The sequence below is a fragment of the Petaurus breviceps genome, unplaced genomic scaffold (genome assembly GCF_028583685.1).
Source record: "Petaurus breviceps papuanus isolate PSGF00001 unplaced genomic scaffold, PetGlider_PUasm1.0 178, whole genome shotgun sequence".
Lineage (NCBI taxonomy): Eukaryota > Metazoa > Chordata > Mammalia > Diprotodontia > Petauridae > Petaurus > Petaurus breviceps.
In genome coordinates this window covers 20,365,353-20,393,106 of record NW_027185777.1, presented here as the reverse complement: position 1 = coordinate 20,393,106, position 27,754 = coordinate 20,365,353, and the positions used below count along the sequence as shown (strand labels likewise).

The 27,754-nt window shown below is 34.3% G+C and overlaps 1 protein-coding gene across 3 annotated transcripts in view; it reads right to left on the bottom strand.

Annotated features, from left to right (window-relative positions):
• The window catches only part of WAC (WW domain containing adaptor with coiled-coil), a 127,377-nt gene that overhangs the window by 49,343 nt on the left and 50,280 nt on the right, over positions 1–27,754 (bottom strand). For all 3 annotated transcript variants that reach the window (XM_069086378.1, XM_069086377.1, XM_069086379.1), the window contains exons 4-6: positions 8,153–8,265; positions 6,073–6,188; positions 3,863–3,975 (exon numbers count right to left, since the gene is read on the bottom strand). In XM_069086378.1, coding sequence (XP_068942479.1) covers positions 3,863–3,975; positions 6,073–6,188; positions 8,153–8,265 — 342 coding nt within the window. The remainder of the gene's footprint in view (positions 1–3,862; positions 3,976–6,072; positions 6,189–8,152; positions 8,266–27,754) is intronic.

Here is a 27,754-nt window from a genome sequence, read left to right as displayed (position 1 = left end):
GGGGCGGTCAGGTGGCTCAGCGAGTAAGAGCACTGGCTCCAGTGTCGGGATGACCTGGAGATCGAATCCCAGGCTCAGACACTCAGCACCCACTCAGAAATAACTGGCCGTGTAACCTTGAGCAAGTTACTTAACCCCGACTGCTTAATAAAAAAAAAATAAAACAAAACTTTCTTGATTTAAGATTAAATGGTATCCTCTCTAGTTTCTACCCCCCACCACAACTGACACCCGCAACTCCTGCTAATGTCCAAAAACCACCACAAAAAAAATGATAAGACAAGAATTCATTTTCTGGTTTTACAACACATCTGTGAACATCAGCCAACAATCTTATAATCTCTTAGATGTGCATATGGCAAAAGGTTTAGCCAAAGCACTTTAATGAATATCATGTAATTTTTTACAAAGTTATTAACTGATATAAGAACAGTAACCAAAAAACTGCCTCCAATTAAGCTTACAACGTTAACTGATCCAAGAAAATTTACTATTTTAAAGAGAAGAGTAGGCTTTTAATAAGACTATTATTTATAGAGCATACCAATCAACTTATAACTTGACTATGAAGAAAAAGGCTTTTATTGGTTAGAAAATGAGTAAACTACCCAAAGATGAACAATAATTAGCTTTTTATTGTGTAGGTTGTCATCCTAAAAAACGAAATGTAACTATTCTGTAAAATGCATTAGGAATGTGATTTATTGCCAAGAGAAATTTTCTGCCTGGGTAAGTGAGGAAGAAGTGTTTCAAGGATAGTTGTACCAATGCCCTGTCCAATTTTCTACTTGATGTTACCTTTACTGGCCCACCAAATAAGAATTCCCAAAGGTCAAACTCTATGCTTAACTGGATATAAAATTCATTTTTGTCCACTAAAGAAAAATCCTTCTAGTCAAAACTATTACATAAAAGTAGTAAAATATGTTCTAATTAACATTTTCATATTCTAACGTTGCGAAGATATGTTATTCCTTCCAAAACTGTATGTAGGTAAACCAAGAATTACGCAGTGAATATGTAAACTTCATCCACATAAATTTCACTCATAATCCTATAATTACCATACAAAGTCAACAGTCTATAAAGAAATGGATTTCTATAGAACATATCAGATGAAACAAAATGAAACTGAAGGGGGAAAAAAAAACGATAGTATAGCTGTATCGTTTGCTGGCTATAAACGAACACAATATAAAAAATGTTTCAGACTTTTTATCACATTCAAACTCTTTCTGATGTTCAATTAAGCATGTCACTATATTTATCACTTCCCACACCATTGTAAGGAAGATAGATTTAAAATTCCCAATTCTCTGTATAAGAGAGTCACTATGGTATGGTAGATAAAGTTGGCCTTGAAGAAAGGAAAACTTGGGTTCAAGTCCAGACTCTGACCCACAATAGCTGTACGACCCAGGGTATATCAATTAACTTCTCCAAGTTGTAGAGAAGAGCCGAGCATCCCTTCTGCCAATGCCCCTCTAATTCTATGCTTAGAGGAACATAAATTTCAAGTGTCACATAGTTAGAATTTTGAGCACCAATGTATAGGAGGTAGCAAGAACATCCTACCAAAAGTTATGCTTATGTAGGCAAGGATGCTTACAGATGAAGGGCAAGGGAACAAAAAAAAATGAAGTGGGGTTTTTTTCTCTCCTACTGCTCTATCATTGCACAAAAGTATCCAAAGTTACCATGAGAAACTGGAGCATGAGGCAGGGCAACCTCAGGCTTCTCCCTAGACCCTGGTTCTTCTATATATAGGGTCTATGTAAAAAAAAAAAAATAATGAGGTGTCACTATTTTAAAAATATCAACAATCCCAAAACAAGGAGTTAAGGGGGAAATCGGGCACCATATTCCGAAAGTTATTTTCACCTGTCATTTTCCCAGGAACACCTCTAATTTACTAAGAAATCAACCCATACACACAAAAAAATAAAAAAGAAAAGAAACAAAACCATATGTTCAAGAGTAAGCAGATTGAAAATACAAAGGCTTTTTCCAAAAACAGTAATTTTAAAAACACATCTACTAATGCTTAACAAGAAGAAACTTTGTTTTAAATACACCTCAGTACCTTTTAATGTCAAAAACTATATCAGCACAATCACTGTTAATATAAGCTTATACAGTTTCTACCTAGGCAACAAAATTTTTTCCCCTCTATTTCCTTACAAGTGATCCTTTAAAAATTAAACAAGAAAAACAACACAACAAAACATCATTTAGTCTGAAATTTTTCTCATCTGAAAAATAAAAGGGGTTGGGGATGGAGAGGGGAATCGTATAATCTCAAAAGTCCTTTCCAAATCCAAAGGAATTGAAATTTCCACCAGCTTTTGAAATTGAATAGTCAAATGACAGCATGACTTACACAGTTTAATTATATTAAATAAATTCATCACAAAACAAAAAATCATGAGTACTGTGATTAAATCATTAAGTATCTTACTGTAAGACACGTTCAGAAATGAATTTTGCCTTTAGCATAAGCATACTTTCAAAATATAAATAATCTCTAAAAGAGTCCAACTGTTAATGTAAAAAATTACAAATGCATTTTACAACTTTTAGATTACCTTATGATATTTTTCTAAGTAGCAAAGAAGAAAATACATGTGAATGTACTCTGTAAATATGGCTAAACTAAAACTGTTGCTTATTTATTTTTTACCTCTCAGAATTTAGAATAATCTACCAGGAGGCTAAAACTAATTGTCCTACAAAAGATTTTTATGGCAAAGAAACTAAGCATCATAAAAAAGTACCATATTTTGATCCTCTTACAATTTTTTTACCACCTTAAAAAAAAAGAGAACTACCTCTGTAGCACTGCTACAATACTTTTGTCTTTAAAAAAATTTTAACTAAAAAAGTTATGCTTAAGAATTTCCAGAACTTCCTCTCCTCACCCCCACACTTCAACTTGATAAAAACCACACGTTCTTATTGTGGATTCTCTACTGGGTCAAATATTGATGATGTCCCTGGAATGAAATATACTGAACCCTTTGGTGGCATTTCAAGCCTACAGAATTAATGAACTGTGGAACAGTGTTACTGATATAAAAGTAATCTGCATTTTTTCCATAACTAAGATTCAGTTCTCCCCTACATGGATAAAAAAAAAATAGTCTCTATCATAAATATGACAACATTTTTTGCATATGGTTCATGGAAATGTTTAGAAGAAACGGACCAATTCTGACAAAACTTTATATAACACTAAACCATGCCAAAGATAGGTGGAAATGCTGCTCAGGTAACTATTCTCAGCTAACAAATGTTTTAACAGGCATATTTTCTATAATTTTTAACAGATTTTAACAAAATAGGTAAAGGTTAAAGCATTTAAAAGTCACACTGTTGAAATTTAATTCTTAGGCCATTATATTAAGATGAAAACTAAATTCCCAGGATTACTATTATAAACAATAAATATTATCTTGGCTCCATAACCTGTTAGAGAAGAATGTATATGAAAATGTCTCTCCTCTATAATCTGCTAGGCTACATCATAAACCCACTTAGATCTTCCCAGTATCTCTGAGGATTTGTTAGATAGGAACTAGTACTGCTAGAATGCTATGTCACTATTAATTTTTAAGTAAGTATCTGTTTTTAAATGGCAATATGTTATGTAAAGGGGTGGTGTGTGCACATTATCCTCTCAGGTATCTCTCAAGACTAAGTATTCCATGCGTGTGTGTGCATATGTGTGTATACACACATCCCTACACAAAGACAGAGGCATCATCAGTATACTGTTCGTAAACATAATATGCATTTTCAGTGTAAAATAAACTTAGAGAAAAGTAGAGATATTTAGAGACACTTTCACAAAAATAATACTTACTTCCACCCGCAAACCCACTGGTAGCTGTGGTTTGCATCACCTCTCTTCTGTAATCCCTATCTTTTGGGAAGCTGTTAACTGCCATTTTACTTGCTTCTTTTTGTCTCTGCTCTCTGAAAAAAAATACATGCACATGTCCAGTAAAAACTGAATGAATGATACGGAAGCCTATGCATTACAAGTGAGTTCTAAATAAATCCAATACTTTTGACAAACCTTATATAGCACATTTGTATAGGCATTTATCTAAATTCATTTATTGCAGTAAAGTGCAGAATATAAAGAGGTTAAGAATCTGGCTGTAGCTCAACTGGCATGGGGAAAAAGTAGGAAACAAAAAGTTGACTAAAATTCTTTTTTTAGGTTGCTACAAAATTACACCCCATCTTTTCATTACCAGTCCATTCCCATTACAACCAATTCTAAAGAGGTTTACTCCATATGTGCATAAATGACAGATGTTTACTATTGGTCTTTCACAGCTATTAAAGAGTAAGATATGTTACTAGGTTAACTGGTGCTGTTTTCTTTTTCAAGAAATCTATCCTGAAGGGGCAGCTAGGTGGAGCAGTGAATAGCACACTGGCCCTTGAGTCAAGAGGACCTGAATTCAAATGCGACCTCAGACACTTAACACTTACTAGCCATGTGACCTTGGGCAAGTCACTTAACCCCAAATTGCCCTGCCCTCCCCCCTCCAAAGAGCAAAAAACAAAAACAAAAAAGACAAAGAAATCTATCCTGATTTCTGGATATATCCTTTATCCAATCCTGAATTTGGGGTGTAAATTCCGATAGCAATGATCACAATGAGGTTTTGTAACAAAAACTGAATTGAAAAGATCTTAGTGAATGACTATGGCTTTGCCCAAGAGCACACTGCTATAGGGTAAAAACTATAAAACTTACAATACTGTTCAGCTATAGCCCAGTTATCTATAACGGGTAGCCCAAAGAATGAAAAAATGAATACTATAGATTATTATGGAATGAGAGTAATATTTATTTCAATTCCTTGTAAAAGAAGAAATAATCTTTCTCTCTTTTTTACACCCATCCCAGGGGAGTGGGAGGTGAGGGATACCTATAATATCGAAAAATATCTATAAAAGAACTGTACTGAACCTAAATGGAGAAGTATTTTTATTCTAGAATTGGATAAAAGAACAAAAATAAAATTCACAGGAAAATGGGACTCAAAAAATTAACTTAAAACACTCTTAAAACTTAAAACTCTCTTAATGAGAGAATAAAATTCTTATAAATTCAAATTACTTATATCACAGTAACAGACTTGTTTAAACAAAGGCAGAATTTGCTTACCTAGATTAAAACAGCAAATGTATCAATGTATATTATGTATACTTTTTGGCACCTGGGAAAAGCAATGTACTTATGCCTATATTTATGTCCTCTAAAGTAACTGTATAGGATTCTGATCTAGTTTTCTCAATTCTTCTGTTTCCCACTGGTCTTGCCACCTCACTGCATTCAATCTTCCTTTCTGCAATTCAATGTGACCTTAGCACACAAATAACATTATAGCAGAAAGCATTAATTTTGCACCAAAATAAATGCTTTCATTAAATAGTTTCCAGGATAGGAGCTTTTAAGTATATCTGCTCTATGAGACTTTTCATTAAATCACACTTTGTAAAGAACAGACCAACGACTATCCATTGAGACCACCAAAAAAGTGTTCAATAGAAAAAATTTACATCAGAAGTTGCATAGGGTACTGAAAAATTAAATACCCTGCCAAGATTGAAGACAGCCAGCATGTGTCAGAGGTGGAAACTGAGCCTAGATCTCCTTGATGGAGATAGCATCCTCTCTACAGGCAACCAAAGGCTGCCTTTCTAAAAATGTAAGTTGCAGAGCAAATGTTCATCTACACTGACAGAGGATGTTTCTTTGCTTGAGGTGCCATCTGCCAAAGGAATTACAGATTCAACAGGACAATAATATTCATAAAAATAGTATTTTAATCTGTAGGAAAAAAAACATCTGTGCATCCTTCAAGTTAAAAAGAAATACATTTCATGGGGAGGCCAGGTGGCTCAGAGAGTAAGAGCACCAGCCCCACTGTCGGGATGACCTGGGGATCGAATCCGGGCTCAGATACTTAGCACCACACCCAGAAATAACTGGCGGTGTAACCTTGAGCAAGTTACTTAACCCCAATTGCTTAAAAAAAAAAAAAAGAATACCTTTCAAGCCACTCTTTTGGTTTTTCCCACTGTGAAACTTCTGTTCGACAGTTGTAGTAGTATTTTTTCCCAGAAGAACTGATGTGTTCAGACCAATCATCTGCAGAATCATAAGACTAAAAAAAAAATCCAAATGCTTAAAAGGTTAGGCTATATTGTGTAACATCTTAATATTAAATAACAAGATCAATTATATAAAAAATAAAAATACAACACAAGGTTATAAGGAATGTATAGAACAAGGCTGGCATCAATTAAAAGTTAAGCTTATGAAATATTTATAAATGCCTTAGGGAATCCCACAAAAAACAGGGTTGTAGATGTTTAAAAAACTTTGAGATGCATAATTTCTAGGTAATTTAACCACTTTTTAAAATAATGCCAGCATTTTAATAAAAGGATGATCATCTGGCCATTTCTCTCTCAGACCAAAACAATCAGGGCTGTAGGCTCAGGGCTAACATGCCCACTGGAAGAAGGGTGTTCCCAAGGATGGCAATCGACTCTGATTGGTTGACAATTAATGAGAGAATGAGGAGCTGGACCTGAACTTTGATCATATTATTTACTTCTAAGCTACCCCTTGCCTTGGACAATCTGGCAATCTATTCAAAGAATTTATTCCCATCCAAATCTGAGTAGAGCATACCTGGGTGGTGTCAGGAGAGAAAAGGCTAACTCAGCCTTCAGAGATGGAAGTCTTAAAAAAAGGGGGAAATCTGAACCTCCCCCAAATCACTGGTTATTAATAATCATTTCTCTCTGGGTAAAATCAAACTTAAAGCTATCATACTACTTATATAGAAAAAAAAGTGGTAAAATACAACTTTCCTGTATTCAAAAATATTACAAATATTCTCTATGCTACAAAATTTTTATATAAGCTCGGGTTTTTTCCTATCAAAAACACTGCATCCACATTTCATTATTTGATCCCTCTTCAAATATTTTCTTGAAAAAGTAAGATTAAGCTGCATGTAGAATTATTTTAAAAAATTAATTTCATTACTGATTCTAGATTAACTGGCAAAGAAATTATATTTGTTATTCTTAAGTTTTGAAGACAGAAAGATTTGCATGTACATAAAAAATTATTTAGGGGGCAGCTAGATGGTACAGTGAATACAGCAACAGTCCTGGAGTCAGGAGGACCTGAGTTCAAACACTCGACACACTTACTAGCTGTATGACCTTGGGCAAGTCACTTAACCCCAACTGCCTTCCCTTCCCCCCTCCAAAAAAAAATGACTACACTGAACAGCTAATTTATTGTTCTGAACTCTTTTTCAAAATAAAATCCCAAGAAGCTGGAAGGAGGTAGGGCTTGAGTTGCATACTTCTTGGGGTAAAATGTTAGGATAAAACATAAAAATAATTTAAGAATAAGTTTATTTGCTACACAGATAATTTCACAGTTCTCAAATTACTCACCATAATTCCAAAAGTTTTCATCTGAAGCTCAAGATAGATAGACACAGTACTATATATTTCATACACTTATGTGAAAATTAAGCTCTCAGCTGTAATGCTTCTGAAATATTAAAATATTACCTATCCCCTAAACACCTCAATATTTAGAGTCATTTTTTTACATGTATTAGAAGTGATTGGTGAGGGAGCACATGCCAAGTTTGTGCTTCTACTCCACCATCTTGGCTCCCAAAACACCTCAACATTAACAGTAAAATATGTTTGTTTTTTACAAGGGGAAATAAGCATCTCATTATGGTACATTTGATACATCTAATTCAAGTTCTGAAAAAAATGATTAAACAAAAATTCTTTACTTTAAAATTCAGGGGAGGCTAGATGGTGCAGTAAATAGAGCATGGCCCTGGAGTCAGGAGGACCCAAGTTCAAATATGGCCTCAGATACTTAACACTCACTAGCCGTGTGACTTTGGGCAAGTAACTTAACCCCAATTGTCCAGCCTGTCCCCCCCCAGCCAAAAAGCAAAAAAAAAAAGTAAAGAACTCAGTGCATTTTTTTAAAAGTCTTTTGCTAGACATACACATTTCATTCTTCTAGTGCCAACAACTGAAGGGCAGTTTTTAATTAGTTAACACTATAAATACTTACTGCGTCTGAAGTTTTGCTTGGATTTGGATTATTGCTTGGATTAGAAGAATGTGAATTTGAACTATGAAGAGCACTGTGGTTATGTGAATTTTCTTGTGGAGAGTAACTGGTCCCTAAAAAAAAATTATTTTTCAAATTAAATTTAGAAAGAAATTTAATATAAAACTCATCTCTATATTTTATTTTAACTCAAAGATTTGCAAACAAAATTTATAATTTTGGTTATTATTCATAAACAATGCTCATAAATTCTCCTAATATAACCCATAAACTGAGTTTGTGAAAGTATTATAAATGTGGTATACAGAAAGAGTATGTACACAGCTCATATATACCATGTAATAGTATATATTATACTATGAGGGGAAATCTCAGCTACAATTTTTAAGAATCTCTTAACTAGTAATCTAATTAAGATAGCTAGTTGTGCTAGATTGTGCTTTGGCATGTTACGCTTTACCTACTATAAGAAAATCTAAATTTCCCAAACAAATAAACCAAAGAGTTACACCAAACTCACGGTATAAAATTACTAGCTTTATGGATGGATTCTTCATCACTTTTTCTCTTTTATACTGTTTTTGCTGATTTAATTTACCCCCTAAATTTCAGAACTTCTACAGAAAGAGGTAAACCTACATTGTAAAAGCAATTTAAGGAATTAACCAACAAATATTTCATTAAACCCTGTGTATAAAGATTCTGTTAGATGCTGTGCAAAATAAAAAAAATATAAATAGAGCAAAAGTTAATCCTAACTAAATTATAATGCACTTGGAAAAACAAATTATAAACTCGAAAAGACTAACAATCCAATAATGACAAAAAATTTCACCAGGAAATTGACAAAAAATGTAGTTCAGACATTCATCTAAATACACATATACTGGATGCTAGCTGAGATGGCTGGAGAAAACTGTGAAAGAGATAACGCATGGGTAGGTAGAGCTGAAGACTGAACAAAGGAAGGAAAGCAAAGGACAACATATAAACAGGCTGTTTGTCTTTTTGTTTTTTTGGAGGAGGAAGGTAGGGCATTTGGGGTTAAGTGACTTGCCCAAGGTCACATAGCTAGTTTTTTTGTGTTAAGTGTCTGAGGTCGCATTTGAAGTCAGGTCCTCCTGGCTGGCGCTCTATTCACTATGCTACCTAGCCACCCATAAACTGGCTGTCTGAAGCAGAAAATTTTAAAAAGAGAATAATGAAAGATGAGGCTGGAAAGACAGGTTTGGCCATATCTTAGAATACCATACTATTGAGTTTAAAAGTTGTTTGGTAAACATTTATTTCTGAACTGGGGAAAGAAAGCACTAAAATGATCTTTGAGAACATTAATCTTATGCCAGTGTGGCAGGACTCGTTATAAGAGGTAAAGATTAATTAAGATGTCATTGCACTAGTCCTGGTATGTGACAACAACACAGAACTATGCCAATGGAATTAGAAAACTTAACTACAATATGGAAATAATAAAGAAAGGTGTTCTTGGGTATTTATGAGATTAGAGCTCCATCATGATATAAACTTCAAGTGGCATCTTCATCTTTGTTAAATTCTTAGGCTATACCACACTACCCTTTTTCTTATTAAACCCTAAGAGTTAGTCCACCTGTTCCTCTATCCAGTGGTACCATTTGTTGTTGCTGATCATGGTTTATCTATTCCCTGGACTACTCCCCTATCACCTTGTCACTGAAGCAAATACATAACCCTTTTGCAGCAATTTAAAAAAACAGTTGGTGAAACTGTGAACTGATCCGACCATTCTGGAATTATATATATGGAATTATACCCATGCTGTGACCCAGTAATACCAGTTTAGCAGGTCTGTTTCCCAAGGTTAGGTGGGAAAAAGGGAAAGAACTTATATATTCTAAAATGTTTACAGCAGTTCTCTTTGGGGTGGCAAAGAACTGGAAATTGAGTTAAATTGGGGAATGGCTAAACAAGATGTGGAATATGACTGTGATGGAACACTACTATGCTATAACAAATGATGAGCTGCATGGTTCCTCCCATATGTTCTAATTCTTTTATACAGCATGACTAATGTGAAAATATATTTAATAGGAATGTATAGGTAGATCCTATATCAGAGTGCATGCCATCTTGGGGCGGGGAAGAAAATTCATGAAATAATAAAGAATGAAATGCACAAAACCAAGAGAACATCATATATAGTAACAGCAATATTGTCTGAAGAACAACTGTGAATGACTAAGTTATTCTGAGTATTAATATAAATACTGAAATCAACTACAAAGGACCTCATGAAGGAAGAATGTTTTGCACCTCCAGAGAGATAACTGGTAAGTATGTTTAGTATGGTCATACATACATATACACACATACTTATATGTGTATGTATTTGCGTCAAATGGTGGCTTTCTCTGGTGAGGAGCAGGGAAAGAATGGGGCACTCTGCAGCATAGTGTGGAGGGAGATAGTTCAAAATATAAAATGCAACAAGAAAATAACACTCCTCGCCCATAATTTGGGGTTTCTGGTTCTGCTTTTGTTTTACTTAGTGGGAGAAAAAAAAATAAGTTAGAAATGTATGTCTCTAGGTATACAAAAGAAGCAAATTAAGATTTGCATCTGTATTTCAAATTTAAGCCCAACAAAAGCTAATCTGGGCATTCTATCACTTATGGATAGGTGCACACATCACTTATGGTGATGGTAAGGGGACAATTTTTCTGAGAAACACTAGAAGAGTAGCAGCAGTAGAAATGCACATTACTCTTGATTCTTTTCTTTCTACACAAAAATCATCCTGTCCTGGCTCTAGCCAGTTTCACTAACTGTATGTTTTTTAAATTGCTACAAAAGGGTTATATATTTGCTTCAGTGACAAGGTGATAGGGGAGTAGTCCAAGGAATAGATAAACCATGGTCAGGAACAACAAATGGTACCACTGGGGAGAGAACAGGTGGACTAACTCTTAGGGTTTAATAAGAAAAGGGGTAGTGTGGTATAGCTTAAGAATTTAACAAAGATGGAAATATCACTTGAAGTTTATATCATTATGGAGCTCTAATTTCATAAGAAGGAATAAAGGAGAATCAGATAATAAGGTCTGGAACCGCAAAAAGGATGAGGATAAAGATGGAGTGGAAAGAGAATTCCATAGGCAATGGTTCTCCAAGTAATTATCTTCAATTAACCTTTACTCAGTGCCTACCATGTATAAAGAAAGCACTATCCTAGATACTAAGATATAAAAGATATATATCATCTGAGGACTACATAAACTGAAATCAAAAGGAAGCAGATTTTAAGTTAAGTCTCCCATGGAAATATTAATAGCTAACTAGAGCTTTAAGTTTTGCAAAGCACTTTGCATCTATTATCCCACTTGAGCCTCATAATTTTATGAGGTGTTATCACTCCCATTTTAAAGATGGAGAAACTGAGGCTCAGAAAGATTAAGTAATTTGTCAAAGACCAGACAGTTACTAGGTGGCTAAGGGAGGATTTAAACTTGGGCCTTTCTGATTCTAAGTTCAGCACTCTATCTACTGTTCTACTTAGCTGCCTCTAACAAACCTAGATAAAATAGGATATGTACATTTCGTGGATAGATAGAAAGATAGATATACAGACAGATAAAATGTGTGTATGGATATATATATGTATAGATATGTAGAAGGAGGGAAAGGAGAGAAGGAGGGAAAGAGAAGAGGCGGGGGGAGGAGAGAGAGAGAGAATATATATGTATATTCAACATTCACTTCCAACTACATCCCTAGAACCACTGTCTCAAAGGAACAATAAGGTGATCTATAGATTCTTGAACTATTCCTAGGAAAGTGTGTTAGATACTTGGCAATTTCTGGACAACACCAAATTATTATTGGCTCTTAGGGTAGAGGTACATGTCCTACTGAAATCTGGCTACTGATCCAAATGATCTTTTTTGAGTTTTGAGAAACCTGAAAGACATACTTAAGCTTTGACACCAATTAATACAATCATGCTATATATGGAAAACTATGCTATACTGGCAAATAGCAGCAGGGGTAAGTTACCCTCCCTGGTGGTGTCTCACTTTATAGGCATTTTCTCTTCAACATGTCATTAGCATATAGAACAACCATGTAAATACATGTAAGGCACCTACTCTTCCCTCACCTTCTAGTCATTGTCTATATACACAAATATCTAAGAGTTATGAAATTTATGGCATAATATAGTATACAAGACATAATATACTACATTAGACCCATATGCTTATTGTTTGCAATGATTAAACAAATAATTACTAAGTCCAGCATTTCAAGAAATAAGCATAGGAATTTCTAAAAAGAAAAATTATAGAAAAATTTTCAATCTCTTGCTACTGTTGGAAGACAGTAGGAGTTAACAAGGTGGAAGGTTAATTCTAGGCTTCACCCTCCTTAACTAAATTTCCAGCAGTTAATTTTCCTAGATAGTTTCAAGACTGACCAGAATTTTGCCAAACAAGCAAGCCATAATAGTTGGTTATTCTTGCCCTGCTCAGTTTCTAAGCAGATTAACAAGAAAGAGTACAAGTAAAACCAACTAGCAATTTGTTACTTAATTTAAGCACAAAACTTATGGCTCTAATTAGTACTATTCTCCCTCTTATTTGGTACTATTCATTTCCTTCAGCTGAAAAAACTTCTCTAAGAATTACTAGTCTTTTGAAAATTAAAGGTTAACTTTTGCTCATGATCATATTGATCATTCTTGATTACCTTGGTATTGCTCTAAAATGTCTCTCAGAAAATATCAAAGGGATTTCCTAAATATCGAATCTCATTATTTCTCAAGTTCAAAAATTTTAGGTTACTACTCCAGTCATCTCATTTTAGAGCTAAGAAAACTAAGGACCTGAGAGATTAAGTAATTTGGCCTGAGGTAGCAAGTCAGAATTTGAATCCCGGGCAATCTGTCTCCAAGTCTTGCATGCTTTCTACCAAATGGCTGTGCCTATCATTAGTTCAAAAAATATCAGGGAGCAAAGCTATTAAAAATCATAATATAGCACAACCAAATGATCTTGTGTGAAATAATGAAATACGAATATAAAAATTTATTTAGTTAAAGTAGTCATCTATGAAAAAACTTTTAAAAGGTATATGAAGAATGGAGAAAAAATAACAGGATTAAAAGAAGACTGCATGGTGTCAAATTCATATTTAAGAAGTAAAAATTTAGTTTCAATTCCATAAAGTCATGTCTCCAAAGTAGGATGTGCATATGATAATCCACTGGAGTACAGGAAGAAAAATGTTAGAATTTAGATTTAAATTTGGTTTTTAATCCAAAAAAGAAAAAAATGAGTTTTACTAACATTTAACATACGGATTAACAATGGCACCCAGGCTTGTTATCTAAAGGCATGCAAGGTATCCTGGAGGAAGAGGGGGAGATAACACAATGCAGACTTAGACAGTAGCATACTCATTTAACTGTCTATTTCAACATACTACAATGCGCTACAGCTTACATATACCTAGTTCAATGGATTTACAGATTTTAACAAGTGGATTAAAAAGATATTTCAGATTGAAGACACTATTAGTAATGCAAGCAAAAGTAAACAATGGATGAATGAGTCAATGAAAAAGTATTTATTAAGTACTTAAATGCTATGCATTGTGCTAAGTACATAGGATACAAATATTATAAACAAAAAGAGAAAAGTTACTGCCCACAAGTTTACATTCTACTAGTGAAAGATAATATAGTGAGCAGTTGTGACTAAGGAATGGTGTTTTGTTCAAGAAGGTTTAAGTGGTTGGAGAAGAAGGTACACACAAGGGCAAGCAACAAATGAGCTCACCTAAGCAAAATGGCTAGATGGGATGTGAAGCTAAAGCAGGGGATCAGTCAATAGATGTGATGTGTTAAGCGGGCTAGTCTGAACACTCAGTTACCAATAAACTCAGGCCCCATGGGGAACTACCAAGAGCTGCTAAGGACTAGGAAAAAAAAAAAACAGAATTTACTGATTCTCCAATTCTTGGTACATGCTTATGAAGTAATAAAACTCATGAATTAGAGCAAATACACTTTAGAAAGTCCGATACTATGTAGTAAACCTTAATCAATTAACAAGCATTTCTTAAGCATTATGCACCTTATCTGGAGTATGACGCTAACACACAGTGTCAAATTTTGCTCATTCTTTAAGTTTAAGATTACTGACAGATTTAAATTCAATGAAGTAAAATGATTCTTTTGCTTCAGGATGATGCTTGCTTTTATGAGGAAACTGTTTATGGTAAGGAGAGTGGTGTTTTAGAAAAGAAACTCGAGAAACCAAAGACAAAAACAAGGCCCAGTAAAGGACTAATAAACAACCTAACACAACAGCTGCTTAATACAAGTTCTGCTTTTAAATAACTATTGAAAAAAACAACCTCCTAATAACAAAACCAAAGTCAGATGAAGTATAATCCACAAAAATATTTGACCCCCATTTAAGGAGCATATGGCATGTTCAGTATAATAACCACATCATTCTGCATAAGATAAACTGATCCAAAATTTTACTACCAATTATAGTTTAAGTTTCACCAGAATTCGGTTAAACACCCTTCTATACAAATATTTCAAAATTTTTGTTGAATACAGCTTACAAATTATTTCTCTAGTAAATGTATCTCTTCTATTGATGTGGCAAGGCCAGGAACTTTTCTTAAAGAATGTTTTAAACAGGGGTGGCTAGGTGGTACAGGCACCAGCCCTGGAGCCAGGAGGACCCTTGTTCAAATCCGACCTTAGACACTTAACACAAACCTAGCAGTGTGACCTGGGGCAAATCACTTAACCCCCATTGCCCTACCTTGCCCCCTCCAAAAAGCCAAAAAAAAAAAAAAGGAATGTTTTCAACATCACTGCTAAAGGCTACACCTAGAAAAAACAAAAGGCAAACACACTAGTATACCAAGACTCTGCTTACTCTGCTAGCTGTCAATCATTTATTTTGTTTTAGGAATAATATTCTGCACTGATTGTGGCCAACAGGTACAATTAAGAAATCATCTGAATGTCATGGGTTACCATTTCATAAAAGGGACTTGAGACACTGTATAAACACTAACACAAATAGAATTTAAAGTATTACTATTTAAAAGATTATCATCTGTAACATCAGTATTAGAAGCTTTAAATTAACAAACTTAATGCTAAAATTTAAAAAAAAAAATCTTTACAACTCTGCTATTTAGAGGTTGACTATATATAGGATTCCCCAGACAAGCTACCTATATACTATCAGTAACAGAATATAGAGAATTAGAAGGAACCTGAAAGGCCATCTAATCCATCCATATACAAGAGTCTCCTACTGTAATATTTGACAGTTCAGGAAATAAATGTCCGAGTTCAGGAAATAAAAGTTGAAGAAAAGAATATTTAGGAAAAAAAAAAACTAGTATCAAAAATTATTTCATGTAGAAAGATAGTTTTGGGGTGTCCAGGTAGCACAGCGAGTAAGAGCACCGGCTCCAGTGTTGGCATGACCTGGGGATCAAATCCGGGCTCAGACACTTAGCACCCACCCAGGAACACCTGGCAGTATAACCTTGAGCAAGTTACTTACCCCCAATTGCTTAGGGGCGGGACAGGTGGCTCAGCAAGTAAAGAGCACCAGCTCCAGTGTTGGGATGATCTGGGGATCAAATCTGGGCTCAGATACTTAGCACCACACCCAAAAATAACTGGCCCTGTAACCTTGAGCAAGTTACTTAACCCCAATTGCCCCCAAAAAATAATAATAATTAATAAATAATTAAAAAGAAAGCTTTTTTTTTTAAAAAAAAGGAGAGTAACTCTGTAAAATGTCAAGCTAAGATTCAAAACTTGGATTTAACATAAGGATTACATGAATACCTAGAAGGAATAAAGTAGCAGATAAAATGAAATAGCTTTGCAAGGAGGCAGAAGAAGAGGAGAACTAAATAATATGAATAACTGGCATTAAAATAGCACTTTAAAGTTTACAAAGAACTTTACAAATATTATCTCATTTGATCCTTACACCAACCCTGGGAGGTAGATACTGTTACTACCCCATTTTACAAATGAGGAAATCAAGCCAGAGAGAGGTTAAGTGACTTCCCCTGGGTCATACATATAATGCCTAAGGGCAAATGTAAATTCAGGAAAATGGGTCTTCCTGATTCTGGGCCCAGCACTCTATCCACTGTGTCACCTAGTTGCCCCATGATTACATGAGACAGAAATAAATACTGGAATCAAAATGTTTTTAAAATAGGGGGAAAAAATGTAAGCTGATATCAAAAACAACTAATCTGGAAAAGAAGTCAAAGATCAATTAAGAATCACTGGACTACCTCAAAGCAATTTTTTTTAAAAGCTTGGACACTATGTTTCAAGAAATTATAAATGAAAACTGCTCAGATTTATTAGAACCAGAGAGTTAATATAAAGACTCCCCCCTAAACATTTTGAAACAAACTCCCAAAAGAAAAGTTCTATAAATAGCAAGAGACAAAATCTAGAGCTTCCAAAGGATGAGACAAGATCATACAAGACCTAGCAGCTTCTACTATAAGTAAGAGATGAGATCTCATAATACAATATTCCAAACGACCAAAAAGAGAAGCTTACAACCAAGAATAACTTATTCTTCCTTCAAAGCTTTTTTACTCAGGGGGTGGAGGTAGCAGGAACGTTGAGGCAGAAAAGGGAGACTACCAATAACAATTTTTTTTAAAGAGCCATTCAAACATTTTTTCAGAATTCATAGTAGTTCAGAAAGTAACACAGACAAGTAGGACAGTTTAAAATGTAATGTGTAGAATATAATATATACTTTGAAAAGAAAAGCAAGTTGTATGAAATGAAAATCGACAGTTTCTTTTCTATATGCTATATGTATAGAAATGCTCTTTTTGTAGCATTTATATTCAAAATAAAAATTAAATTTTTAAAGAAGATACTTTTTTTAAAAACATAGGGGACACTACAACCAGTGTTACATGCAATGTCAGATTCCATCACTGTTTTCCTGTATATAGCTTTTTATAGACAGTCTAATGGGGCAGATAGCATGCAAGCAACTATTAGTTCCATGAGAGCAGGAACTATCTTCTTTCTGTCTTTCTTGTACCTGCTATACTTTAGCTAGTGTTTGGCATACAGTAGGTGCTTAACAAATGTTTACTGATTGACTCCACTTTTACTTTATTGGTGAGAATTTATTCTGAGAGTAGAAAAGGGGCTATTTCAAAAATGGACTGGAAATATGATTTAAATGACACTAATAAACAAATGGCATCAAGAGTAAAAGAAATTTTGTTATTCCATTCTAAAAAGATTGTAAAAAGGCAAAATATCTTAAAGACCTTAAATTTTTTTCCCTCTTCCTCACAAAGGAAAAATAATTTGGGGAAAGTGCTATAAACCTGCAAAAGAAATACTACTATACAATAAGTCTCTCAATAATATCTTCAGTTAACATTGACTGAATAGGTAACAAAGCTAACGGTTCAGAACTGTAAACTCCTAAATAATACACTAAAGGCTCAATAATGCACATTATCAAATAGCCAAGAATACATAATTTATCTTCTATAAAAATTTTCATTTTAACTTGCCTGGCCACTATAATTAAAAAGTAATAGCATTCAGGCTCCTTTTTTGTTGTTTTTGTATTTATATTACAGTCATCACTGTATGTATTGATTCTGAATGAATTTAAGTCTTCCAATACTTCTCTAGATTTTTCATATCATTTCTCACAGTAAAGCAATATTCCATTATTTTACCACAAGTTAAGTTTAGACATCCCTCAATCAATGGGCTTCTACTTTTTTTCATTTCTTTGCTACCACAAAAAATGATGCTATGTATGTCCAATGTACATGAAATCAGTCTTTTAATTCCCTTGAGTATATACATATGTCTTTTAAGAGGATCTCTGGGAAAAAGGGCATGGACATTTTTTTTTTAAACATAACTCCAAATCACTTCCCAGAATGGCTGGATCAAATCTATTCACATGATTTGTTAGTTTGTTGGGAATAGGTGAAACATCAGTTGCTTTGATTTGCATTTCTATTTCTAGTAATTTGGAATACTCTTTCATATAATTATAAAAGTCTATGATTCTCTTTGCTTTTAAAGAATTGTTTGTTTATATCCACTGAACATTTATCCATTTGGGAATGGCTTATGGTCTTATCAGGTAAGTAATGCAAAGCTATTTTCACCAAGTCACAGCTTCCCTTCTTATCCTAAATACATAAAGTCACATGTGAAAAAGATTATGAGGAACCAATTTGCTTTCTAAAGCAGAAAAGGAAGCTTCTAAAATAATTACTCTCTCGTCCACATCTCCACAATTTTGCCACAAGAGGTCTACCCACTATGTTGGGTATTCTCTTGGCACTACAAGGTCACTACGAGAACTCATTCAATAGTTACCTCTGACTTTATCCTCTGAAAAGTCTATCATCCTTTTCAAATCATTGTATCTCCTAAATGAAATCCTTTATTTTTTTATTCAGAGTTTCTTGTTTGTTAGGTCTTACATTCTATATAAACACACAATGAGTCATACATTACCCATCTGGTGATAATTCAATTTAATTTCTTCACAGAATCTACTGTTACATGACTCAAAGTCATACATATCATTGGTAGAATACTGGTATTAAATAGATGTGCATTAGTTTCTGTGGCAAATTTAGTGTCAAAGTAATTCTGTAAAGACAATTCTTGTCTCCTTTTTTGTTTCAAGTCCAACTCTTCAACACCCTCTTTTGAGGTTTTCTTTGCAAAGATACTAGAGTGGTCTGACATTTCTCCGGCTCCTTTTGCAGATGAAGAACTGAGGCACAGGGTTATGTGACTTGCCCAGCCCAAGGTGACACAGCTAGTGAGTGTTGGAGGCTGGATTTTGAACTCATGAAGAGTTTTCTTGATCCCAAACCCGGTGCTCTATTTTGCTGCATTACCTTTGTTGTTAAGTTGTTTCAGTAGCATCTGACTGTGCCACCTAACTGGCCATATATATCTCATATCCTGCTTTAAATTAAAGTCTTTTTGCTAAATTCTTCCTGAATTCTGTGAACTGACCCTTCTGAAATCTTTTGAGAGAGAGACAGAGAGAGAGAGAGAAAGAGAGACAGAGACAGAGACAGAGAGACAAATCACATAGTACTAAAAAAATCTAAATCTAGCAGGAGTCCCTTGTCTTCCCCACTTCCCCTTACATTTACCAAAAAAACCTTAATATATTAATATATATTAGGACAGTTCTCTCCCAAAAAGCAAGGAAGCTCTAACACTTAACTAACTCATGGGGTTAAGACTCAAACAGAGGCAGCTTCCCAATGGACTCATGCCATTCTGATATGATATCTCCGGCCTTCTTAAAAGGCATAAAAAAGCCCACTCACATGGAATCTGGGCCCTTCAAACTTAGCACACATTTCAAGGACCAGAGTCAATATGCTAACCAGAAACCTAAAAGTGCTTTATGTTTTTTGAGTATTGCATCTATACTACAGCTAAGCAAGCCCTTCTTTTGTTAACTTTTAAATTTAAACTTTTGTTAACTGTTAAATTACCAAGGGGTGGCCTGTTTCAGGCATAGCTCAGACATAGTCTGCGAGTGAAATTCAGGCTTTTAAACTACCAATTCAGCATTCTTTCTCTACTGAATCACACTGCCTATTATTCAAAGAACGCTTCATTGTAAATAGTGTTTACAAATCACAACAAGATCTGTTGTTCAAAGCTCTTAATAAAACATCCAGTAATTTCTCCTGAATTTTAAGGTTATAAAATCCATAATATTAAGCTTAATACACAATATAGTAAATAAATCTTATCCAAAAAATCACGGAATGTTAGAAACGTGAGGGTACTAGTGCATCTCTCTCTTTTTACACCTTGTAAATAGGAGTGTCTCAAAACTAAACAGCTTGCCCAGCACAATATAATCAATCAGGAGTTTATTAAGATTGATGACTAAATTTTCCTCCACCCCAAGAAGTATGAATTAAGGAATTAAAGAATATAATGTAGAATATTAAAACTGAATTCATATTGCATGTAATTGTCTCCTATAAGAAAACTATCAAACAGCAAAATGATTGTTGCGCATCATGGATAGCTGGCAGTATATAGTATGCTCCAAACACTAAGATCAAAAAGCATCTTTTCAACATTTATAACTGTTTCTAATTTTTAATTATTCTCTCCTAAGATCAAAAGGCATCTTGTTCAACTGTTTCTAATTTTTAATTATCCTCTCCAAGCATTTCATTTCTGACAAGTGTTTTATAGGAAGTTACACTTATTTTTGCACTAAAATCTTACAACAAATGTTAGTAGTTACAAATATGCAAATTATCACTTTTCCTAATAAGTTTACAATGTAAGAACTTAGCCTACTTTGATGAGCATCCTTTTTACAATTTCACCATTGAAACTTTTTTCAAGTACTCTATGCAAAGATCCTTTAAAAGTCACACAGTAATGAGAGACATGAATTATATGTTCTCCTTTTTAAAATGTGATAATATACTGAAAAATAAAGATACTACATTTTTCTTTCACCATCTTTCCTTTAATATTCAGTTTTTGGCCTTTCCCATAATATCTTTTCCAAGACGCTAACTCGTTGTTTTCTACTGTTATACTTGCTAGAACTATATAATTAACTTGTATCAAATCACAAAAGTCCATAACTAGAATATAGATCTTAGATACAGGATAAACATTTGTTCAGATTTAAAAAGCAAAATGATAATGTTCAAACTCCTACTTCTGACCCACAACAAAATCTCAAACTGCCTTTCCAATCATCAAGGACAGACTAAATTCTGTTCAGTATTATAAAAGGATTCTTAGAAAACTGGCAATCTATACATAGTAGGTATGGTAAATCTTAGTTAACAAGCATCCTTTCCCAAGGCATTTTATATTACAGAGATTATTGTGCTAATTTCCACTTAATCCTTAGTTCCTTAATGGGGTTCTCTAAAAATAAGAATTAGGATAAAAAATACATTCAAGTAAATGCATTTCTGCACTAAAATAATTATAACATTTGACAAGCTACCTTTAAGAGTAAAATTATTTCTGTCACATGAAGACACTCAAGCTGGGCAAATAATGAACTAGATAACCCAGGAGAAAGTTTACACTAAATAATTAAAAAGTAAACTTAAAATGTCAACAAGTCAGACAAAAAGTTCCAGGACATGTTCAAAATATCTAACAATAAGAGAAATGACAATTAAACAAACTCTTAATATCTGACACCTATCATATTAATAAGAAAGTAAAAAGCAATTAAAACTCATGAATGAAATAACTCTGGTGAAACAATACTATTACACTGCTGATGAAGTTATGAATTGGTCCAATTTTCTTAGAGAACATAATGGAATTATATGATTAGAGTTAAAATCTTTGATCAACAGGATTATACTACAAGGTTATTGGCAAGGAAAAAAAAGAGATCTGTATGCACATAAACATTCCAGGGAACACTACTTGGAAAGACTGCCAATCCCCAAAAAAGAGAAACAAAAAAAGAACTTCCAAGATTGAAGAATGGTCAAATTATGGTATACACACACAAGGCAATATTATTATGTAGTAAGAAATTCAAATAAAAATTCAAAGTCCTACATGTAATAATATAGAGTGGGTGAAAAAGAGGAACCAAAGAACAGTGTACAAACTGAGTACAATCATGTAATTATACAAAGGAATAATAAACACGATTTTACACACACACGTAAACACAAAAGTCATTATCAGTGAGTATCACTGGGCCATTTTAGAAATTGTCAAAATTAAGCTAACCTAATTTAAATAACTAGAGTCCATTAGAGTATAATGTACCTGAGAATATGAAAAAAAATGATCCAATGGTCAGAAATTAAGTTGCTTTGTAACAATGACTCGAGTGAAACTAATACCATCTTAGTTGCATCAACTTCTTTTTTTTTTTTAAGTTAAAATACTATGCTTCAATCTGCATTCAGACTCCATCAGTTTTTTTCTCCGTATGTGGATAGTGTTTTTATCAAAAGGAATTGTCTTAGATCATTGTATTGCTGAGAAGAGCTAAGTCATTCATAGTTGAGTATCACATGGTATTGCTAGTAATATATCCAATATTCTCCTGATTCTGCTTCTTTCACCTTGCATCAGTTCGTGGAAGTCCAGGTTTTTCTGAGAGCATCCTGCCTGTTATTTCTTATACCACAGTAGTATTCCATCACAGTCATATAAAAAAACTTGCTCAGCCATTCCTCAACTGATGGACAGACACTCAATTTCCAGTTCTTTGCCACCACAAAAAAGAGATGCTATAAATATTTTTCTACATGTAGGCCATTTTTTATGATCTCTTTGGCATACAGATCTAGTAATGGTACTGCTAGATCAAAGGTTATGCACAGTTTGATTTTATTCCTTGTTTGATTAAGAATTAACCTCGAGATGACTTTAAAAAAATGAGGCTAGTATAAACTGATGCTGTCAAATTAGCAGAACCAGGAGAACAATTTATATAGTAACAGCATACAACTGTTATTGTATAAATAAAAAGACAAACAATATTGAAAGTCTTAGGAACTCTGATTAACACAATTACTTGTTAATTCCAGAGGGCTCAAGATGGCACATGCTATCCACCTCCTAACAAGAAAGGTAACTGACTGTAGATTTGAGATTTTTTTTTTTTTAAAGAAGCCAATGCAGGAATTTGTCTTGCTTTCTCAATAGGGGAAGGGATGGGGTGGAAGGGAGAGAATACAAATCTAAAAATAAAATAAAATTTAAAACTAAAATAAGTAACTCCCTATCTATAGCTGTGAAAGTCACATTATCAGATTCCTTATGTTTTTTTCCATTGGTATGACCTTTAATATAAGTCCCTGTATTAATTGTGGGTTTCTTACAGTATAAGGTACCATGTAATTTATATTTAGGGGTTCATCATACACTGGGGTGAGTTCAATTATTTTTGATTCTTTGAGAAGTCTGTTTCATGGATCTATTTTTCTGGTTTTCTTTTTTAAACTAGGTATCACAGTTTTCATGATTATTGCTTTATAATATGGGAGCATATGAAAGTTTGAGTTCTGAAATTTCCCCTTTATTCCTACTTATTTTCATTATTTCTAAATCATTTTTGTTCCTCTAAATGAATATTCCTTTACTGTCCCTTTACAGCAATCCCATTCTATACCTCTATACCATATTATCCAGCGAATTAATGTAAGTCCCTGTATTAGTCTCTATAAGTCTATAAAGACTATGTCTAGGGGCGGCCAGGTAGCACAGCAAGTAAGAGCACCAGCCCCGGTGTCGGGATGACCTGGGGAATCAAATCTGGGCTCAGACACTTAGCATCCACCCAGAAACACCTGGCCGTGTAACCTTGAGCAAGTTACTTAACCCCAATTGCTTAGGGGCGGCCAGGTGGCTCAGTGAGTAAGAGCACCAGCCCCAGTGTCGGGATGACCTGGGAATCGAATCCAGGTTCAGATACTTAGCACCACACCCAGAAATAACTGGCTGTGTAACCTTGAGCAAGTTACTTAACCCCAATTAAAAAAAAAAAAGACTATGTCTACCCCATCCTTAAAAAACAGCTTCATTTGATCCATCTGACCTCCTCTAGGTTACTGTCCTCTATCTCTCCTCCCTATTGTGGTTAAACAGGTTTCTCCCTTCTTAACTCTGCAGGCTGGCTTCCAACTTTTAACTGAAACCGCTCTCTCCAAGGGTACTAATGATCTCTTAATTGCCAAATCTAATAACCTGTTCTCAACCCTCATCCTTTCTTGACCTCTCTGCAGTCTCTGACAATGATGATTAGTTTTCTCCTTCAAACTCTCTTCTCATTAAGTTTTCCCGGTTCTCATCCTGTCTCCTTTACTGGATCTTCATCTAGGTCATGTCCACTAACCTGGGTGTCTACCAAGGTTCTGTCCCGAGTCCTCTCCTCTTCTCCAACTATATTTCAAACAGTTACCTCATCAGGTCCCATGAATTCAATTATTACCTTATACAGATGACTAAAATCTACATAGCGTCTCAGACATCCAGACTCAAATCTCCAACTACTTTTTTGCATATCTTAAACTCAACATGTCAAAAACTGAACTCCTATTTCCTTCCAAACCATCCTCCTAGTCACCAGGGCTTACAACCTAGGTATCATCCTGGGGCCCTCTCTCATCCCCATAGCCAATCACTTGCCCAGCCCTGTCATTTTTACCCTTTATAACATATCTTCTCTGATACTGTCAGCCCTGATGCAAGCCCTCATCACCTCACACCAGAAGTATAGCAATAAATGCTGGACGGTCTTCCTGTTTCAAATTTCTCTCCATTCCAATCCACACTCCACTGAACTATCAATCTTCCTAAAGTACAGGTCTGACTACTCCCCTATTCAATAAATTCCAATGGTTCCCTGTGAATCTCCTAGATCAAATATAAAATCCTATTTGGCTTTTAAAACCTTTTATAACCTGGTCCCTTCCTACTTTCCTGGTCTTCCTCCCCTTCATGTACTCTTTGATCCAGCTGACACTGAACTCCATGCCATTTTTCCCATTAGATACTCCATATCATACTCCATATCACAACTTCTAGTATTTTTTCTAGCTGTTTTTCCACGTCTGGAACACTCTCCCTCTTTATCTCTGTCTCTTCCCTGGATTCCTTTCTTTCAAATTTTACCTAAAACAGTTGCTGTTATTCAGTTGTTTCAGTTGTGTCTGACTCTTTATGACTCCATTTGGGATTTTCTTGGCAGAGATACTGTAGTAGTTTATCATTTCCTTCTCCAGCTCATTTTACAGATGAGGAAACTGACTATAAATAGCATGTAATACTTCTTGAGAGCATCAATAAGAATAAATAGGAGAGTGGGGGGGGCACATAGTAGGCATTTAATAAATGTCGACTGGTTGAAGGAGCATATTATACAAACAAAAATGATCAAAATACTTATATCCTTTAGTTCAGACATCCAAAAGCCAGGTATGTACCTCCAAGAGTTCTTATATATACCAAAATATTTATAGCAACAATTTTTGTAGTAGCAGAGAACTGGAAACATAGTAAAAGCCTTTTATTAGGAAATGCATATAAATGCGTTGTGATACATGGAATATTACAGTAACAATCAAAATTGAAAGCTATGAAATTATAATGACCAAGCTTGGAATGAAAGAATGGGTAAAGAATGTATATCTCCCATCTGAGAACGGGAGGAGGGGGAAGGAAAAGCGGAAGGAAGGAAAGCATCATGACAAAATTGCTATTAGTATAGATTTTATTTTAATTTTTCATTGTGTAAGTTAATCTGAATGTGCATTTGCATTTCAATAAAGTCTGCATATTTTGTTCACTGTTTTTTCTAATGTTTTTTACAGTAACAGAAAGTAAAACTAGATGAGATTGTGTAGAGATTTATTACACTAGACTGTGTCCCACTCTATTTAATTAAAACATTAAGAAGGAGATTTTTGAAAGGTAAATCTTATGTCTAGTAAGGGGCTTTCCTTTAATAAGCTGTCTCCTAATGCATGTGATGATCATAAAAGATTTCTTCAGAGAGAACTCTGTTCAATGATCTGTCAACTATCAATACCAAGAAAACAGGGAGAATCAAGCTTTGTCAAAGGTGTTCACTCTTGTCCTCAAATATGCCCTATACAGAGTCCAGGTATTCCCTATATATGGTGTCCAGATGCTGCTTGCCAATGACAGACACTCTGCAGACTGTACCGAGTCTCATATTAATATAGTGCTACTTCAATTAGATCCATTCAAAAGAGCTTAGTTTAATAATCCCTAGGAAAAAACAAGAATGTCAACTGCATGAACATGCAGTTGGATTGACTACTATGCTAGTACATATTTTGCATTATAGAATAGCTGGCTCCTGACATAAAATGCCAGTTGTTGTTGCTTTTTTTTAACACCAACATTGTCCCAACAACACCATAAGGCTGAGAGAAACATGGAACATGACACCCTTCAAAGAATTAAAATTTTAAGTGACCTAAAGAACAACGAAAAGAGACAGATGGAAGACCAGCATATTACCAAGGATAAATTGTAAAGTAGCACAGAAGTCATAATTCAGTAAAGTGAAACTAAAAGAACCTATCACAAAGCAAGGCTAAGAAACAATAGATGGAAAAGCTCAAGTGCTACACAAATATCGAGAGGGATGACTGTCTTGTTATGTAGCTCCTTTATAAAGGATTATGGAAGAACATGAACAAGGATTACACAGGTATGAAGGCCCACTAATTTGTGATCTGCACCATTGGATGTAGTTTATATTAATGAAACTACAGAGTAAGTAAAATATTTAAGTAATTTAAGATCATGCTACATTAATATCACATAATTAAAAAATACAGAAAATCAGGCTGTGATCAAGCCAAGCTTCTACTTCCATTTACTCATATCAGAGAAAAACTACTCTCATTCTAGAGCTTGCTTACCTTCTATGCTTACCTGGCAAACCAAACTAGGAAAGGCAAACATTAGGCACGAGAAAATTTATATTAAATAAACTCAACTTGTTTATACCATATAAGAATAATTGAATCCAAACCTGTTTGCAATAACAAATATTTCTTCTTGCTCTAAAATTCTGATTATGAACCAGAACATATTAGTTCATTAAGGTCAGGGATTTTTTCTTATTTCCCTTACATCTCTAGCTATGTGGCACAGTCTTATGGAATAGGAGCTTAATAAAAGTATTGGCTAAATGATTATAAGTTACTCAAACCTAATGTAAGGGAGAGAGACTTAGCAGTGCCAGATCTTAAATTATATTATAAGACAGTAATGATTAAAACTATTTACCTAAGAAGTAGAAAGCTGCATCAGTGGGGAAAAAGAGACATACAAATCACAGTAGTAAATGATTATAGTAACCTAGCGTTTGACAAATGTAAAGATTTAAGCTTATGAAATAATAATTCATTATCTGGTAAAAACTGTTGGGAAAACTGGAAAGCAGTCTGGCAAAAATTTGTTATAGAACAGTATCTTATATCATTTATCAAAATTAGGTCAAAATAAATACATGACTAAGATATAAAGGAAAATATAAGAAAATTAGAAGACTATGGAATATGTTACATATCAGACTTATGAAAAGGAGAACAATTTGTGAATAACAAGAGATAGAGAATACTATACAATATAAAATGGATAATTTTGATCATGTTAAAAAGATTTTGTACAAATAAAACCAGTGTAGCCAACATTAGAGGGAAAGCAGAAAATTGGAAGGGGGGTGGGGGGAATCTTACAGACAGTTCCTGGGATAGAGGTCTCACATTTCAAATAGACAGTGAATTCTGTCAATTTCATAAAGAATATGAGTCATCCCCCAGTTGATAAATGATCAAAGAATATGAACAGGCAGGTTTTTTGATGGAGAAATCAAAACTATATATAGTCATACAAAAAATGCTCTAAATCATTACTGATTCAAATACAATTCAAATAAAACAACTCTGAGATAATCTCACACCTATGAAGATTGGAGAAAATTATGGAAGGGGAAAAATGATGAATGGTCAAGGAGA